The sequence below is a fragment of the Ovis aries genome, chromosome 18 (assembly GCF_016772045.2).
Source record: "Ovis aries strain OAR_USU_Benz2616 breed Rambouillet chromosome 18, ARS-UI_Ramb_v3.0, whole genome shotgun sequence".
Classification (NCBI taxonomy): Eukaryota; Metazoa; Chordata; class Mammalia; order Artiodactyla; family Bovidae; genus Ovis; species Ovis aries.
In genome coordinates this window covers 43,664,229-43,682,475 of record NC_056071.1, presented here as the reverse complement: position 1 = coordinate 43,682,475, position 18,247 = coordinate 43,664,229, and the positions used below count along the sequence as shown (strand labels likewise).

At 36.3% G+C, this 18,247-nt stretch overlaps 2 protein-coding genes across 13 annotated transcripts in view; both read left to right on the top strand.

Moving 5' to 3' along the window:
- The window catches only part of LOC114109112 (large ribosomal subunit protein uL18-like), a 638,969-nt gene that overhangs the window by 371,808 nt on the left and 248,914 nt on the right, over positions 1–18,247 (top strand). The gene's annotated exons all lie outside the window — the stretch shown is intronic.
- Positions 1–18,247, top strand: part of RALGAPA1 (Ral GTPase activating protein catalytic subunit alpha 1) — a 201,085-nt gene that overhangs the window by 44,314 nt on the left and 138,524 nt on the right. For 11 of the 12 annotated variants that reach the window (XM_004017895.6, XM_060401811.1, XM_060401806.1 and 8 more), the window contains 5 exons: positions 3,544–3,721; positions 5,886–6,001; positions 10,596–10,734; positions 11,761–11,969; positions 13,774–14,013. In XM_004017895.6, the coding sequence (XP_004017944.2) occupies positions 3,544–3,721; positions 5,886–6,001; positions 10,596–10,734; positions 11,761–11,969; positions 13,774–14,013 (882 nt within the window). Of the gene's footprint in view, positions 1–3,543; positions 3,722–5,885; positions 6,002–10,595; positions 10,735–11,760; positions 11,970–13,773; positions 14,014–14,630; positions 14,684–18,247 lie in introns of those variants that run through there. The other variant, XM_060401807.1, reaches the window with a different exon arrangement.

The window sequence follows — 18,247 nt, the reverse complement described above, 5'->3', positions numbered from 1 at the left end:
GCTGTGGTTAGAAAAGCTTCTCAGTCCAAAAGCATCTTGCTGTTAAGTTGGGTAAAAGTCTCATTGTAGGTACTTTTGGTGTCAACGCTTGGGTTTGTAGTACAACGGGATAAGCCTTCCTACAGCTTTGTCCTGTTTCTAACTGAACTGAGAGGGTGGCAACAGATGCCTAGCTTTGGCAGTGGCTGTTTACAAACCATCCATGTGTGCTAAGTTGCTTCAGTCTTGTCCAACTCTGTGCTACCCTGTGGACGGTAGCCTGCCAGGCTCCTCTGTCCAGGATTCTCCAGGCAAGAATACAAGAGTGGGTTGCCATACCTTTCTCAAGGGGATTTTTCCAACCCAGGGATTGAACCTTGATTCTGTTACATCTCCTGCATTGGCAGCTGGGTTCTTTACCACTAGCACCACCTGGGAAGCTCAGTTGTGTACAAAGCTGTGATAGAGGAATATCTGAAGCTATCAGTGAGGTTAGGTTAGTGAAGAACTTTGTGTTTTGCTTGGAGATATGGAGTTTGCTTTGTTTTCTCCTTTTGTTGTCCTGAAAGAGCATTCATCAGTTTAAATATTTATTTTCTGTGTATTGGGCATTGTTCTAGTTGCTTAAAAATACAGTAATAGGCCAAGTTTGCCCTTTAGAAGTAAATAAAATGAGATAATTTCAGGCTGATAAGCCTTTAAAGGACAAGAGCAAAGAGTTAGCAGTGAATCCGGATCCCCGTGACCATTCCCCTGTTTAGCAGTTAATAGTTATACCAAGGAGTGGTCATTGCCCTCTCCTTTCTTCTTGGATTAGAGTGGCAATGTTGGGAAGAATGGAAGTAAACAAGAAGGAAATGATTTTGATTTTTTATAAGTGAAAGTTATAGTGTAAAAATTACCTGATAGCTTTAAGTAGTTCAGTTCAGTCATTCAGTCATGTCCAACTCTTTGTGACCCCATAAATTGCAGCACACCAGGCCTCCTGTCCATCGCCAACTCCCAGAGTCTACCCAAACCCATGTCCATCAAGTCAGTGATGCCATCCAACCATCTTATCCTCTGTCGTCCCCTTCTCCTCCAGCCCTCAATCTTTGCCAGCATCAGGGTCTTTTCCAGTGAGTCAGCTCTTCACATCAGGTGGCCAAAGTATTGGAGTTTCAGCTTCAACGTCAGTCCTTCCAGTGAACACCCAGGACTGATCTCCTTCAGGATGGACTGGTTGGATCTCCTTGCAGTCCAAGGGACTCTCAAGAGTCTTCTCCAACACCACAGTTCAAAAGCAACAATTCTTCAGCATTCTTTGTAGTCCAACTCTCACATCCATACATGACCCCTGGAAAAACCATAGCCTTGACTAGATGGACCTTTGTTGGCAAAGTAATGTCTCTGCTTTTGAATATGCTGTCTAGGTTGGTCATAACTTTTTTTCCAAAGAGTAAGCGTCTTTTGATTTCATGGCTGCAGTCACCTTCTGCAGTGCTTTTGGAGCCCAGAAAAGTCAAGTCTGCCACTGTTTCCACTATTTCCCCATTTATTTCCCATGAAGTGATGGGATCGGATGCCATGATCTTCGTTTTCTGAATGTTGAGCTTGAAGCCAACTTTTTCACTCTCCTCTTTCACTTTCAAGAGGCTCTTTAGTTCTTCTTCATTTTCTGCTGTAAGGGTGGTGTCAATTGCATATCTGAGGTTATTGATATTTCTCCTGGCAATCTTGATTCCAGCTTGTGCTTCCTCCAGCCCAGCGTTTCTCATGATGTACTCTGCATATAAGTTAAATAAGCAGGATGACAATATACAGCCTTGACGTACTTCTTTTCCTATTTGGAACCAGTGTGTTGTTCCATGTCCAGTTCTAACTGTTGCTTTCTGACCTGCATATAGGTTTCTCAAGAGGCAGGTCAGGTGGTCTGGTATTCCCATCTCTTTCAGAATTCTCCACAGTTTATTGTGATCCACACAGTCAAAGGCTTTGGCATAGTAAATAAAGCAGAAAGAGATGTTTTTCTGGAACTCTGTTGCTTTTTCCATGATCCAGCGGATGTTGGCAATTTGATCTCTGGTTCCTCTGCCTTTTCTAAAACCAGTTTGAACATCTGGAAGTTAACAGTTCACATATTGCTGAAGCCTGGGTTGGAGAATTTTAAGCATTACTTAACTAGCGTGTGAGGTGAGTGCAATTGTGCAGTAGTTTGAGCATTCTTTGGCATTACCTTTCTTTGGGATTGGATGAAAACTGACCTTTTCCAGTCCTATGGCCACTGCTGAGTTTTCCAAGTTTGCTGGCCTCTTGAGAGCAGCACTCTCACAGCATCATCTTTCAGGATTTGAAATAGCTCAACTGGAATTCCGTCACCTCCACTAGCTTTGTTTGTCGTGATGCTTCCGAAGGCCCACTTAACTTCACATTCCAGGATGTCTGACTTTAGGTCAGTGATCACACCATTGTGATTATCTGGGTCATGAAGATCTTTTTTGTAAAGTTCTTCTGTGTATTCTTGCCACCTCTTCTTAATAGACTCTGCTTCTGTTAGGTCCATACCATTTCTGTCCTTTATCGAGCCCATCTTTGCATGACATATTCCCTTGGTATCTCTAATTTTCTTGAAGAGCTCTCTAGTCTTTCCCATTCTGTTGTTTTCCTTTATTTCTTTGCATTGATCGCTGTGGAAGGCTTTCTTCTCTCTCCTTGCTATTCTTTAGAACTCTGCATTCAAATGGGTATGCCTTTCCTTTTCTCCTTTACTTTTTACTCCCTTCTTTTCACAGCTATTTGTAAAGCCTCCTCAGACAGCCATTTTGCTTTTTTGTGTTTCTTTTTCTTGGGGATGGTCTTGTTTCCTGTCTCCTGTACAGTGTCACGCACCTCCATCCATAGTTCATCAGGCACTCTGTGTATCAGATCTAGTCCCTTAAATCTTAAATCTCTTAAAGCCCCGATCAGTAACGCTGAAGAAGGTGAAGTTGAACAGTTCTATGAAGACCTACAAGACCTTCTAGAACTAACACCCAAGAAAAATGTCCTTTTCATCATAGGGGACTGGAATGCAAAAGTAGGAGTAACTGGAGTAACAGGCAAATTTGGCCTTGGAATACAGAATGAAGCAGGGCAAAGGTAATAGAGTTCTGCCAAGAGAACACATTGGTTATAGCAAACACCCTCTTCCAACAACACAAGAGAAGACTCTACACATGGACATCACCAGATGGTCGACACTGAAATCAGATTGATTATATTCTTCGCAGCCAAAGATGGAGAAGCTCTATAACAGTCAGCAAAAACAAGACCAGGAGCTGACTGTGGCTTGGATCATGAACTCCTTAAGTAGTTAGAGACCAAGTTTATTTGTTCAGAATCCATAAATTTAGATTTATAAGTGCTAAGGGGGTCAGTAAATTGTCATGGCTATCATTCTGACTCCCTCTCCTGCCTGCCTTCCTTTTCTTCCTCTCCTTTGGAGAGTATCAGTCTATAACCATCTTCCAGAGAATTTGTGCATGGAAGGAAGAAAATATTTCCATTTTAAATAAAACTACTGTTTTTCATTTCATTTCATTTTAGATTAGGCGAGAAGGTGTTCGGCTTTTCTTATTATGGTTGCAAGCTCTTCAGAATAACTGTAGCAAAGAACAGCTTTGGATGTTTTCATGCTTAATCCCTGGATTTTCAGCACCACAGTCTGAATATGGACCTCGAACTTTAGATAACCTCATTAATCCTCCACTCAACCTACAAGAAAGTAAGATTCATCTTTTCCATCATTATTTTAAAAATTTTGTATAGTTTGTTAATATATATTTTTTAATGTCTGTACATTTTTAACTGGTTAATCCAAGGCCGTGTTTTTAAATGTGGGATTTATAAAAGAAAACTCAGAGAAAAAGGATTTGCGGTTGCGGGTCAGGGAGTAGGGGGTTTGAGCAGGGTAGGGGCAGGGGTTTGAGGGTGGGCAAAATTGGTGAAGGGGATCTAGAGTTACAAACTTCTAGTCAGAAAGTAAATAACATACATAAGTCATCAGGATGTAGTTGATGACAATTGTTGTGAATTTGAAAGTTGCTTAGAAGGTAAATATTAGAAGTTTTTAACCACAAGAAAAAAATTTTTTTTGTAATTTTGGTGACAGATAATAAATACTTATTGGCATGATTTTTTTATAGTGCATACAAATGTTGAATCATGTACACCTGAAACTAGTATAATGTTGTATGTCAGTTATACTTCAGTAGAAAAATGTTAATAAATAAAAATTTTAACATCCAGGTATAATGAGGCCAACAGATCAGGAGATGATTGCTGTTAAAAAATAGCTTGTTACTCATAGTTCCCAGGAGAAATGGTTGTGCCACACCAAGGAGGGTGGTCACACAGGGAAACACCAGGGTCAGTCGGGGATGGGGCTTAAAGGGTAGGGGTGGATATCATGGGCAAGAGCTCAGTCAGAAATGTGTGAAGTAGGGTGAGCATGTCTAGGACTGGCTAGTTAGGATAATTTTATTAATAGCAGGCTCTGGGGCATAGAGGTTGTATCTGGTTATTTGGTACCTAGGCCTAGGGGTCATTAGGTTAGGAGATTAGTAGCCTTGAATGTATGGAGAAGGAAATGGCAGCCCACTCCAGTACTCTTGCCTGGAAAATCCCATGGATGGAGGAGCCTGGTAGGCTGCAGTCCATGGGGTCGCGAAGAATCGGACAGGTTGGACAGGACTGAGCAACTTCACTTTCACTTTTCACTTTCACCCATTGGAGAAGGAAATGGCAACCCAGTTCAGTGTTCTTGCCTGGAGAATCCCAGGGACGGGGGAGCCTGGTGGGCTGCCGTCTATGGGGTCGCACAGAGTCGGACACGACTGAAGCGATTTAGCAACAGCAGCCCTGAGTGTAAGAGCCCAACAGAGGAAGTGTAGAGATATGGGCTCTGGATATTTAGTTTATATTTGAAAGACAAACTTTCAGGCCTGTAGTTTTCTCTCTAGGAATTAGCTAGCTGTGCAAGAGGCTTTCTCACTAGGGCCTGTAAGACCCCTGTTATTGTTTAATATAGGCCATTTTTACATTTAATTTTGAATTGTCATGTATCAGCTTGTTCCCTTAGGTAATTTTGATGTACACTGAAGTCCAAGTATGTTTTACTTTGTGCAAAGAGAACTGTTTAAAAAAAATCATCTTTGGGCTTAATTTCTTGCCTTCTGTTTACTTAGAAATAGGTTTGGGAACCTGCTTATGCTAAACCAGGTACTGATTGTGTTGCCTGGGAAATATTTAAGAGAATTTAGCTAGTTGTGGGTTGATTTTCTTGAATTGCTTTTGTTATAATCAATGTTTTTGAATATCTAAAAAGTTAAAAAATGTGCAAGTTTCTTCTTTTTTTACAAGTGGACTTTTATAAACAGGGAACTAAAATGCTAACTTCTCTTTCTTTCGGGAAGGGAAATATTAATAGTATTTCATCCTTTGAATAAAATGCTACCTTAAACAAGCATGGACATTACCTAGGGTAATCAGATTGTCCTTTAATTGATGGATATGCATAGTATTATATGTTTTTATAATATTTATGGAATTTTGTCATGTACACTCTTAATCTGAATTTGAAAATATCATGAGCAGTTCTTTTTCAGGCTGACGTTATTCACTCTTACTCCCTGAATATCTGTCCATCCCTGTATCACATTTCCTTGATCAGGGGTTCATGAAACAGTTGATTATTAAAGTTGATGGTTGTTGTGATGGGCTGTCAGTATGACCTTAGGTTTATTTCAAGTTTCAGTCATTAGAATATTCTCAAGCTTTGCTTATTCTTTGCTTATTCTTTGCTTATCCGTTTTGTAGTTAAATTTTATTTGGGTCATATTATCATCTTCTTAAATTTGTGGTTATACCAAACTTTTGTCTTTGGATAGCTCAAGTCACTATAGAGGAAATCACTCCACTTGTCCCCCCACAATCAGGAGATAAAGGACAAGAAGATCTTACAAGCTATTTTCTTGAAGCACTTTTAAAATATATAGTAATTCAGGTATGTGTAATCTTCTTCTGTATCACCCTTCTTACTGTCCTGTGGGTAGTTCATTTTCAACTCCTTCCAGTTATGCTGTAATAGTACATACTTGCTTATTTTCCTAAAGGAGGAGTAACAGATTTTTACTTCTGAAAATATGTTAATATGCTCTTCCTGAAATAAAATCATTAGAGGGATTATGAACCTCTTAGAAAGGGAGCTAGAGAGAGAAATTTTTATAGTAGACTCTTTATGTCTATAGTGTCAGTGAAAACAAGACCTGGAGCTGACTGTGACTCAGATCATGAACTCCTTATTGCCAAATTCAGACTTGAATTGAAGAAAGTAGGGAAAACCACTAGACCATTCAGGAATGACCTGAATCTAATCCTTTACGACTATACAGTGGAAATGACAAATAGATTCAAGGGATTAGATCTGATAGAGTGCCCAAAGAACTATGAATAGAGGTTTGTGACATTGTACAGGAGGCAGGGATCAAGACCATCCCCAAGAAAAAGAAATGCAAAAAGGGAAAATAGTTGTCTGAGGAGACCTTACAAACAGCTATGAAAAGAAGAGAAATGAAGGCAAAGGAGAAAAGCAAGGATACACCCGTTTAAATGCAGGGTTCCAAAGAATAGCAAGGACAGATACAAAAGCCTTCTTTGGTGATCAATGCAAAGAAATGGAGGAAAGCAGTAGAATGGGAAAGACTAGAGATCTCTTCTAGAAAATTAGAGATACGAAGGGAACATTTCATGCAAAGATGGGCTCAATAAAAGACAGAAATGGTATGGATCTAACAGAAGCAGAAAATATTGAGGTAGCAAGAATACACAGAAGAACTGTACAAAAAAGATCTTTATAACCCAAATAATCACAATGGTATGATCACTCATCTAGAGCCAGACATCCTGGAACATGAAGTTAAGTGGGCCTTAGGAAGCATCACTATGAACAAAGCTAATGAGGTGATGGAATTCCAGTTGAGCTATTTCAAATCCTGAAAGATGATGCTCTAAAAGTGCTACTGCACTCAATATGCCAGGAAATTTGGAAGACTTAGTAGTGGCCACAGGACTGGAATAGGTTGGTTTTCATTCCAGTCCCAAAGAAAGGCAATGCCAGAATGTTCAAACTACCACACAATTGCACTCACCTCACACACTAGCAAAGTAATGCTCAAAATCCTCCAAGCCAGGCTTCAACAATATGTGAGCTGTTAACTTCCAGATGTTCAAGCTGGATTTAGAAAAGACAGAGGAACCAGAGATCAAATTGCCAACATCGGCTAGATCATTGAAAAAACAAGAGAGTTCCAGAAAAACATCTGTTTCTGCTTTATTGACTATGCCAAAGCCTTTGACTGTGTGGATCACAACAAACTGGAAAATTCAAAAGATGGGAATACCAGACCACCTCACCTGCCTCCTGACAAATCTGCATGCAGCTCAAGAAGCAACAGATAGAATTGGACATGGAACAACAGACTGTTTCCAAATCGGGAAAGGAATATATCAGGGCTGTGTATTGTCACCCTGCTCATTTAACTTATATGCAGAGTAAGTACATCATGCAAAATGCTGGGCTGGATGAAGCACAAGCTGGAATCAAGATTGCCGGGAGAAATATCCATAACCTCAGATATGCAGATGACCACCCTTATGGCAGAAAATGAAGAAGAACTAAAGAGCCTCTTCTTTTTTTTTTTAAAATTTTTTAAAGAGCCTCTTGATGAAAGTGAAAGAGGAGAGTGAAAAAGCTGACTTAAAACTCAGCATTCAGAAAACTAAGAGATCATGGCATCCAGTCCCATCAGTTCATGGCAAGTAAGTGGGGAAACAGTGAGAGACTATTTTTGGGGGCTCCGAAATCACTGCAGATGGTGACTGCAGCCATGAAATTAAAAGACACTCCTTGGAAGGAAAGTTAGGACCAAACTAGACAGCTTATTAAAAAGCAGAGACGTTACTTTGTCAACAAAAGTCCGTCTAGTCAAAGCTATAGTTTTTCCAGTTATCATGTATGGATGTGAGAGTTGCACTATAAAGAAAGCTGAGCACCAAGGAATTGATGCTTTTGAACTGTGGTGTTGGAGAAGTCATGAGAGTGCCTTGGACAGCAAGGAGATCCAGCCAGCACATCTGAAGGAAATCAGTCTTGAATGTTCATTGGAAGGACTGATGCTGAAGCTGAAACTCCAATAGTTTGGCCACCTGATGCAAAACACTGACTCATTTGAAAAGACCCTGATACTGGGAAAGATTGAAGGCAGGAGGAGAAGGGGACGACAGGATGAGATGGTTGGATGGCATCACCAACGCACTGGACATGAGTTTGAGTACCGGGAGTTGGCAATGGAGAGGGAGGCCTGGCATGCTGCAGTCCATGAGCTCGCAAAGAATCAGACATGACTGAGGGACTGAACTGAGCAGAATCTGAACTTTATGTGTATATACCTTATGTGAGCCAGTTGTGTTTACTTTCTAGTCTTTCGTTTATAGTTAGCAGCTGTGGCATTTTAAATGAAAGATGGTTTGATTTAGGGATCAATCTGACTAGAAGCAGCAATTGAGGAGGTGGAGTAAGGATGCCCTTAGAGGGTGGAGGGATGTTATTTAACTTAAACCTACTTGTACTTTTAAAAATTTTAGGTACCTATATTATGTAAGTTAACCTGTTTGTCTTCATATATGAAATGTGCATATCCTGATTGATGAAAACACTTTTAGCATATACATATTTCTTTTAATTGTTTTGAACACAAAAATTCCCTGTGTCTTTCAAACAAACGTTATGAAGTTAATTTGCACCCTGAACGAGATGGCCAGGGTTTGAATCCTGACTCTGCATCTTACTGATAATATGATTTTTGGTAAATTACTTAACCTCTATGTGCCTAGAGACAAAAAAATAATACATATCTCATTTTGGTGTTTGGGGCTTAAGTAATTAGTGTATAGTATTTAGAATAACCAACTATGATATATAGTTGTGTTTTGTAGTGAGTAGTTACCGTTACTGTATTACCAGTTTTTATTTTTAAAATGTCTTTTGTTTTTCATGTAAATTTTTAAAATTGTTTTACTGGTTTATTGAGATACATTTGACACACAGTAAACTGTAATGTTTGAAAAGTACATTTTGATGAATTTTATTACATGTAAACCCCCCTGAGACCATCACAACAATCAAGATAATGAATGTATCTATCACCCCTACAAATTCTCAGATGCCATAATAATCCTCCCTTCTGTACCTGCCTGCCACCCTTCGTCATCTTGTTCCCCAGGCTCCTGTCGATCTGATTTACTTTCACTGTAGTTTGCATCTTCTGTATTTTCATATAAGTAGGATCATATTTACCTCTTTTTTTCTTCTATTTTTGGTCTGGCCTTTTTTTTTTCCCAGCATAATTTAAAAATCTTTATTATTGTATGTATCTATAGTTTGGTTCTTTTTATTGCTGAGTAACTTTTCAGTGTATGGATATGCTGTGATTTGTTATCCAGTCATCTACGGATGGTACAGTGAATTGTTTCTAGTTTTGGGCTATTATAGATAAAACTACTATGATTATTGGTAAATAAGTCTTTGTGTGAATACAGACTTTCTTTTCCCTTGGGTAAATATCTAGTAGTGGAATAGCTAGATTGTATGGTAGGTATATTTTTTCCAAGTGGTTATACCTTTTTATATTCCACTAGCTATGTTTGTGACTATATAAGGTTGCTTCATATACTCACCATCAGTTGATATGGTCAGTCTGTAGTTCTGGTCATTCTAAAGTTAATGTACAGTAGTATCTCGCTGTGGTCCACTCAGGTCCACTTTATTATCCCCCTACTTAGATATCTTCCTCAGCCTACTGGAGTTTTCACACCCTCTATTTCACAGCTCTGCTCCTTCTGGCTTACTCTGCTCTACACTTGATGGATCCTTTCCTCACCCCTGTAAGACTCTGAGTCCCCACTGAACTGCCTCTGTTACACTCCCTTCCTGGACGCCTCCTGTAGTCAGGCTCTGATTGCCTGCGCTTGACTGACGCTCTTTCATGCTTTCCACTCTACCCTCTCACATATGCCTGTTTTGTTTGACTTTTAGGCTGAATTATTCAGGAAGGGAGAAAGAGGAAAGAACACTATCATCTTTGTCAGTAGTAGAGCCGAGTTTTAAGTCAACTTTGACAGTTTTTCAGAGCACATTATAAGGTTTTTGAAAGATAACATATATCATTGACCTTTGAACAATATAGGTCCCCTTATATACACAGATATTTTTCAATAAATATGATCTACACTACTACACAAGCCACTGTTGCTTGAATCTATGAATCTATGAATTTGAAGGGCTGACTGCAACGTTACGAATGAATTTTTAAGTGCACAGAGGATCGGCACTTCAACCCCCAGGTTTTTCAGGGGTAAACTGTATATTGTATTTGCATGGCACAAGTTTTTCTATTTACATAAACATATGTACATACACAGATTTAGCTTTTTATCTTTGTAGTCTAGTTTATTGCTTAGGTAGCCTCTTATAAGCTTGTTTTTAACAACTAGTATTTTTTTTCCTCCTGGAATGATTCTAATTTTTTGTTTATTTTTAGGTAAAAAGTTTAGAGTGGAAGAACAAAGAAAACCAAGAAAAAGGATTTTCATTTCTGTTTTCACATTTTAAGAAATATTATTTGCCTTATATTTTCCCAAACATCTGTAAGGAGAATAGTTTATATCATCCTGTACTTGGTAAGTAATCTTTGTAATTTTCTAAAATATTATATGTAATAGTAAAACATTCATGAGTAGAAATTTAGCATTTATTACCTGCAGAAAACTTGTAACATTTAATTTGTATTGATTAATTGGAGATAGTGTACCATGATTCATATTGAATGTCATACTGAAGGTGCAATTTTATCAGTGGAGAATTTTCACTCCAAATGAAGAGATTTATCAAAAACTTATTTCTGGGTATCACCTCTTGGAGAAGTTAGCCTACCAGGAATATTTGTGATCACAAATTAAACTTAATTCTAATGTTTGGTATCATCTTTAAAGTATTTTGTAAAACTTTTTAAAGGTCCCTCAAAGGTTTGGTTTTGTATCTCTCTTTCAAATTCTGTATGAATAATTATATTATCATATATTTTGATCATATCTTGTTCCATTATTCAGTGTCCGTGCCAAAATGTTTTTCGGAACCTTGAAGCTATAGCCTCAAGGACAAAGCCTGGGTTAGAAGTAGACCACTGCCATGTATAGAAGCCATTGACAGCCTGTATGTGGAGATGTCTTTTTTGCCCAAAGATGTTTCTGTTCTAAGCTCTGCCAAGTTTAGACAGCTCACAAGCTTAGGCATAGTCATTAAGGCTGGTAGAAATGACTTAAGTTAGAGTAGCAGACCTTTACCATTGAAAACGATATTTGCTTTAAAAATAATTTTTCTATGACAATTCTCATACTTTGTATGATATCAAAATATGTGTCTCAGACCTAGTTAATTGAAGTGAGCTCTCATTAATTTTAAATGGCTCTGGAAGTTTCTTAATATTTTTAATGATTTTTTTAGTGATATTTTTGCACATTTCCATATATCAGCTGTATATGTGTCAGTCTTCTAGATTCCATGCTAATATCTAGCAAATTATTTTAAAAGGTATTAATTCTATTTCTTAAATCAGGATATTATCACGTTTTCTGAAATATTTAAAAACACAGATTTATCTAAGCATAATTCTTTTCTTATTTTGGTTTTTGTTTCATTCTGTGTAGATATCCCACAGATGAGACCAAAGCCCCATTATGTCATGATAAAGAAGGATGCTGAAACCAATGAGGCAATCTATTGTACAAAGGAGCCTTTCATTAAGGCTCGTGTTATTGTCATTCGTTGGCTGGTTTCATTCTGGCTGGAGCCAAAGCCGCATACAGGACCTCATATTCCTGGGATGGAAGGTGAAGTCTTGCCAAAAAATATTCAGGTAATACACACACAGAGCAAACTTGTTAAAGTTAAAAATGGGTTTAGAGATTTGTCCACTGATTTCAGTTCCTTAGATGTAGAACACATTTTAAACAAATAATAATGCTACATTCTTTTTATAAATGTGTTTTGTAAATCCAGATTTTAATAAGCATTATAGAAACAATAGTTTTCTTAATGAAAAATGCAGTTTGTAATGTTGTAAGGTATAGAAGATAATTTCAGTCATATACAAGTCTCAGCTTATTTCTTTATTTCATGTTAATTGTACAGTATTAAAAATATTCTAAATTGTACAAATAAAAATATTCTGAATTGTGCAAATTCTTGCAATTGGAAACAACTTGCAATTAAATGACCTTCATAGTTCTATTTATTTTTTATTTACTTTTTAAATATTTAGTTACTTATTTTCATTGCCTTAAGTCTTAGTTGTAGCACATGGGCTCAGTAGTTGCTCTGTAGCATATGGGATCTTAGTTACCCAACCAAGGATCAAACTCACATTCCCTGTGTTCGGAGACAGATTCTTAACCACTGAACCACCAGGGAAATCCCATTCATAGAGTACTGTTTTAAAGTCCTGTCGCCATGTCATGTCCTCTTTTTCAGGAACACTGACTCTAGAAATGTGGTGTAAAGTTACACAGCTATGCAGTGGAAGAACTAATATTTAAAATTCTGTATTTTTAATTAAACCATTACCCTCTTTTTTGCCCCTCCTCTCAGTGTGCATTTTTTTCCTGAAATTGTCTTTATTGCAGTGTTTTTATTTTTATTTTCCTTTTCTCATATTTCCTCATTTTAAAGATATTTAATATGTGTGTGCTTTTTTATACAACCTCTTTAAGTACTTTAAAAGTTAAGTGGGGGTATAAAGTATGTTCATTAACATTCAGAAAATTTTACTTATATTCCCTCTAGCCTTTTATTTGTCTATAGCAGATTATGTGATGTGTTTTCCCTGAAACATTGTTCTAGGTTCTCTACAAAGAGTTTTGAATGTAGACACTCTGAAGCTGAACTATTCTTTCTGATCCCAGAATTCAATAAACTAAAAATAAGATTTTTTTTTTTAGTTGGGAAGGCATATTTGAGATCATTTACATACTTAAAACCCTTTTATTTTATAGATGCTAGAACTGAGACCAAAAATTGAATAATGTACCAGAAGTATATTATCATGCAATTGTATAGTGCTACCTATCATACCATGGTAGTAATTTCTTTAATACTGCCTGAAGACTTTTGCTTTTTCCCTAAGTTCAGCCATCATCTTCAGTCATGGTGAAAATTGTTAAAGTTATTAGAATGTAGAGTTTTCTAATTTATATTTTATGTTAGTTTCATTTCTACTTTTTCTGTCATTTTTTCTCTGTTCCTTTGGTTTTTTAAAGAAGTTTTTGCTTGCATAATCTTTGTTTATGGTAAAATAGAGATGACTTCACACATTTAAGACAATAAATAGTCCAGTTTTAAGGTATTTGTTATTGAAGATCAAGCTGACTCCATTGGCATTATTCTTTTACCCAGTCTAATTCGTAACTTGTTTGTGCTACAAACACACTGAAAAACTTAATTGAGTAGATGTTTATTGTGTATCACTATGTCACTTAGATATTGAATTATTTCATTGCCATTTAATTATTTAGCATGTATTCTAAATGAAACTCTATTCCTAGATTTTAAACAATGCTATAAGTTACTTATGGAATGCTTTGAATTTTGTCAGTATTTGCTATTGGAAGACAAAATATTGAGTTAAAGGATCGTGACATTCTCCCACTTTGTTTTTCTTTTAGAGAGCAGCTGCTAGTTTGGTATCCAGAGAAGAAAACAAAAATGATAATGCTGATAAAACAGATAGAAGTACAGAACCTGAACAGTCTCATTCCAACACAAGCACTCTCACGGAGCGAGAACCTAGCTCTTCTAGTCTCTGTAGTATTGATGAAGAGCATCTCACAGACATTGAAATAGTTCGCCGAGTTTTTTCTTCTAAAAGAAGTAACGTAAACTTTGTCACAGAGATATTTCGTCAGGTAAAATATCTCTCAATATTTTTAATTTGTAATACAAACTTTTGCCTTTAATATTAAATATACTGACTTTTAGCTATTTAGAATTTATTTTTCATGAAAAAGTTTTTTAAAGTTCATATTTAGTTTTTAAAACTTACTATATCTAATCTTTGAATGTTTTCAGTTATTTTTTTAGTGTATGATAACTTTGGTTTAATAATTATCCCCCCAATATTTCTTCTGTTACCAGAATAATTTTCTTAGTGACTCACTTTATGGTTTGAAAGTTTTCTTCCTATAATTTGTTAATAAGTTATATTAAAAGTATTTATCTTTCACTCTAAAATTAATAAAAAATGATTTATGAATAGAGTGTCTTTATCCTCCGCACGGAGGCTCGGTTTTTGTCTTCTAAGGCATTCTGAAATTAAATTTGCCTAATGCATATATTGTTTGGGGAATAAAGAAGAGGGAAGGGAGAAGAATAAAACCTATTTCACATAAAGATAGTTAAAAATTCCTGAGTGCACATTTTCAGTTACATAGAAATTTTCAGTTACATGGAAATTTTATGGGAAAATAAACCTTTTGAAAACTAATCATTTGCTCTTAATAGCAAAGGTACTTAACTTTTACAGGTAAACATCATTGAGTTTTGTAGCTGAAGGGGATCATTCAAGTCTCACAGCAAGTAAGTGGTAGATCCTGGACTAAAATTCTGTTAGTACTCTTTATTCTATGCCACACTGTCTTCACATGCCAGGGAGCTCTCAGGCAAAACAGATTTTCATCTCCTACATGTTTGTTGATATGTGAAAGAAAGCATGAGGCAGCATTAGCTTTGTCAGTCTAAGGTAAACAAACAAGTTGTAACATTTTGTCCAGCTTTGGCAGTGAGTTGCCAGCTCTAAGGTTTGGGTTGACAGAATATGAGACAAGTGCGAAAGGAAAGATATTTGACAAGTATGAGTGGACTCTACTTTGCTTATGGGAAAATTTAAAGCTTATAGAACTATAAAGGTTTTCTAGTTCTTGAGTCAGTTTGAGTATGTTTGTTTTTGTAGGGACTTGTTCATTACATTTGTTTTTAAATGCATTCTCTTATAATCTTTTTAAATCTTTGGAGCATTTATATTCATGTTTTTCCTTGTCATTCCTGTTAGTATTTGTTCCCTGTTTGTTTTTTCTTGATGATTCTTACGAGATTTGTCAGTTTTATTAGTCTTTGCAAAGAGTGAACTTTTGGCCTTGTTGATCCTCTGTGTTTTATGTTCATTTTCTCATTTATTAATTTTGCTGCTTGTTATTTCTTTCTACTTTTCTTGATTTTATTTGATGGTTCTTTTCGTAGCTAATTAGGCTCAACATTTTTTTCATATAAGCATTTTTGAGACTGTTAATTTACCTCTGAATGCTGTTTTAGCTACAGTCTACAAACTTTCTATGTGTATTATTCACTTCTAAATGTTTTCTAATTTTCATGTTAATACCTTCTTTGACCTGTGAGTTACTTAGGTGTCCATCTTCCAAACAAGATTTTTCTAGTTTTCTTTTTTCTTACAGATTTCTAATGTGATTCTTTTTGGCAGAGGATATAATTTGTGTAATTAGTATGTAGTCAATCCTCATAAATGTCCTGTATGTTCAAAGAGAATGTATTCTTTTCTATGAAGTTCATGATTTTTAAAGTTTATTAAATCAAACTTATTATTGTGTTGGTGAACTTTTCTGTATTCCTACCTAAAATATTTGGTCAGCTTGACCTCACAGTTATGGAGAAGTGTGTATTAAAATCTTTTGTTCTGATGGTGATTTGCTTATTTTTTCTTTGTAGTTCCATAAATTTTCCTTTGTATATTTTGAAGCTTTGTAATGAAGTACATACATATTTATAATTTTATATCTTCTTGGTGAGTTAAACTTTTTGTTTGTGGACCTCTTAATCTGTAGAAATTATCTGTAGTAAGAAAGAAAACTTAATTTGCTTAAAGTCTACCTATAGTAATCTGTCTACTTTTAGTACTTTAATACCACTTTTTATTATAATTATCCTCATGTATATATTTTTAATTCTTTAATTTTAAGTCCTCTTTATTATATTTTATGTCTTTTGTAAATATGGTTGGATTTTAAAAAATCTTTGTCTTTTAACTGGAATATTTATTATAATTACTGATATGTTTGGATTTATTGATATGATCTTATTTTGTTGTTTTCATTTTTCTTATGTCTGTATTTTTTATATTCCTCTTATTTTTTGCTTTCTTTTTAATTGATGATTTTTTCATTCTGTATCCTCCTTCCTATCACTTGGTTTGAAAGTTTTTTCTTTTCCTTTAGTGATAACTATCTAAATTTTAACATACATACTTCACTTTCCAAATATAAAATTATTGTTTTTTTACCCTCTTCCTAAATAATACAAGGTTAATAGAACCCTATTATTCTAATTTCTCCCCAAATAATATATTGTTATTAACAAATAATTCAGTTCTATTTTGCATGTTTATATATTTAACTCCAGTATCATTATTACCTGTGTATTCAGTTGATTTGCAGTTAGTTTTATTCATCACTCCTTTTGATTATGATTTCTTCCTTTTCAGATCTTTCATTTAGAATTACTTTCCTCTGCTTGAAATTCATCATTGAGAATTTACTTGCAGTTCAGTTCAGTCGCTCAGTCATGTCCGACTCTTTGCAACCCCATGAATTGCAGCATGCCAGGCCTCCCTGTCTATCACCAACTCCTGGAGTTTACCCAAACTCATGTCCATCGAGTCAGTGATGCCATCCAGCCATTTCATCCTGTCGTCCCCTTCTCCTCCTGCCCCCAATCCCCCCCAGCATCAGGGTCTTTTCCAATGAGTCAACTCTTCGGATGCAGTGGCCAAAGTATTGGAGTTTCAGCTTTAGCATCAGTCCTTCGAAAGAACACCCAGGACTGATCTCCTTCAGAATGGACTGGTTGGATCTCCTTGCAATCCAAGGGACTCTCAAGAGTCTTCTCCAACACCACAATTCAAAAGCATCGGCGCTCAGCTTTCTTCATAGTCCAACTGTCACATCCATACATGACCACAGGAAAAACCATAGCCTTGACTAGACGGACCTTTGTTGGCAAAGTAATATCTCTGCTTTTTAATATGCTATCTAGGTTGATCATAACTTTCCTTCCAAGGAGTAAACTTAGTGGATGTCAAACACTTACAAATTTTTGTTCTGAGAATGCCTTTTATTTTGCCCACATATTTTTTCCACTGCATATAAAATTCTAGATTGATAGTTATTTTCACCCAGTACATATCAGATACTTTCCCACTCTTCTGGTTTACCGTGTTACTGTTGACATGTCAATCAGTAGTTGAGCTCTTGATGTCTTATAGGTCAGTTGTTTTTCTCTGGCTTTTAATACCTTTTAAAAAAAAATTATTTGGCATTTTGTATTTTACTGTGGCATATTTGGGACTTCCCTGATAGCTCAGTTGGTAAAGAATCACCTGCAATGTAGGAGACTCCAGTTCGATTCCTGAATCAGGAAGATCCACTGGAGAATGGATAGGCCACCCGCTCCAGTATTCTTGGGCTTCCTATGTGGCTCAGTTGGTAAAGAATCCACCTGCAATGTGGGAGACCTGGGTTTGATCCCACGGATCAAAGAGAAGAGCCCCTGGAGAAGGGAAAGGCTATCCGCTCCAGTATTCTGGCCTGGAGAATTCCATGGACTGTATAGTACACGGGGTTGCAAAGAGTTGGACACCACTGAGTGACTTCCACTTTCACTTTTCACTGTTCAGGTCTAGATTTCCTTTTATTCTTCAGGGGATACTTTGGGCATACTGTATTTATGGATTAGTATAATTGGACAGTTATGGAAAATTTCCAGCCATCATTCTCTCTTTAAATATTGCCTCTGTCCTTTTTTTTTGCATTTCAAGATATGTGTTAAACCTTCCTGCTTTATACATCTACTAATCTCACATATATATTTTCAATCTCTTTGTCTCTCCTTGCTATATTCTGGATACTTTCTTTCTAATTACAGCTGTTTCTGGAAGTTGGCCAGTCTGTTTGGTCAATTTTAGGTCTCTAGTTCATACCTTACTTTTTATGTATTGATACAAAATTTTTTATTATATTTATATTTTATTTTCTATTGAGTGATCCTCCTGATATTCCTGAAGTCTTTATAGGTCTGAGTCTGCCATATTTTGTTTCTGAATGCTCCTCTTCATGGTGCTATATATTCTCTTGA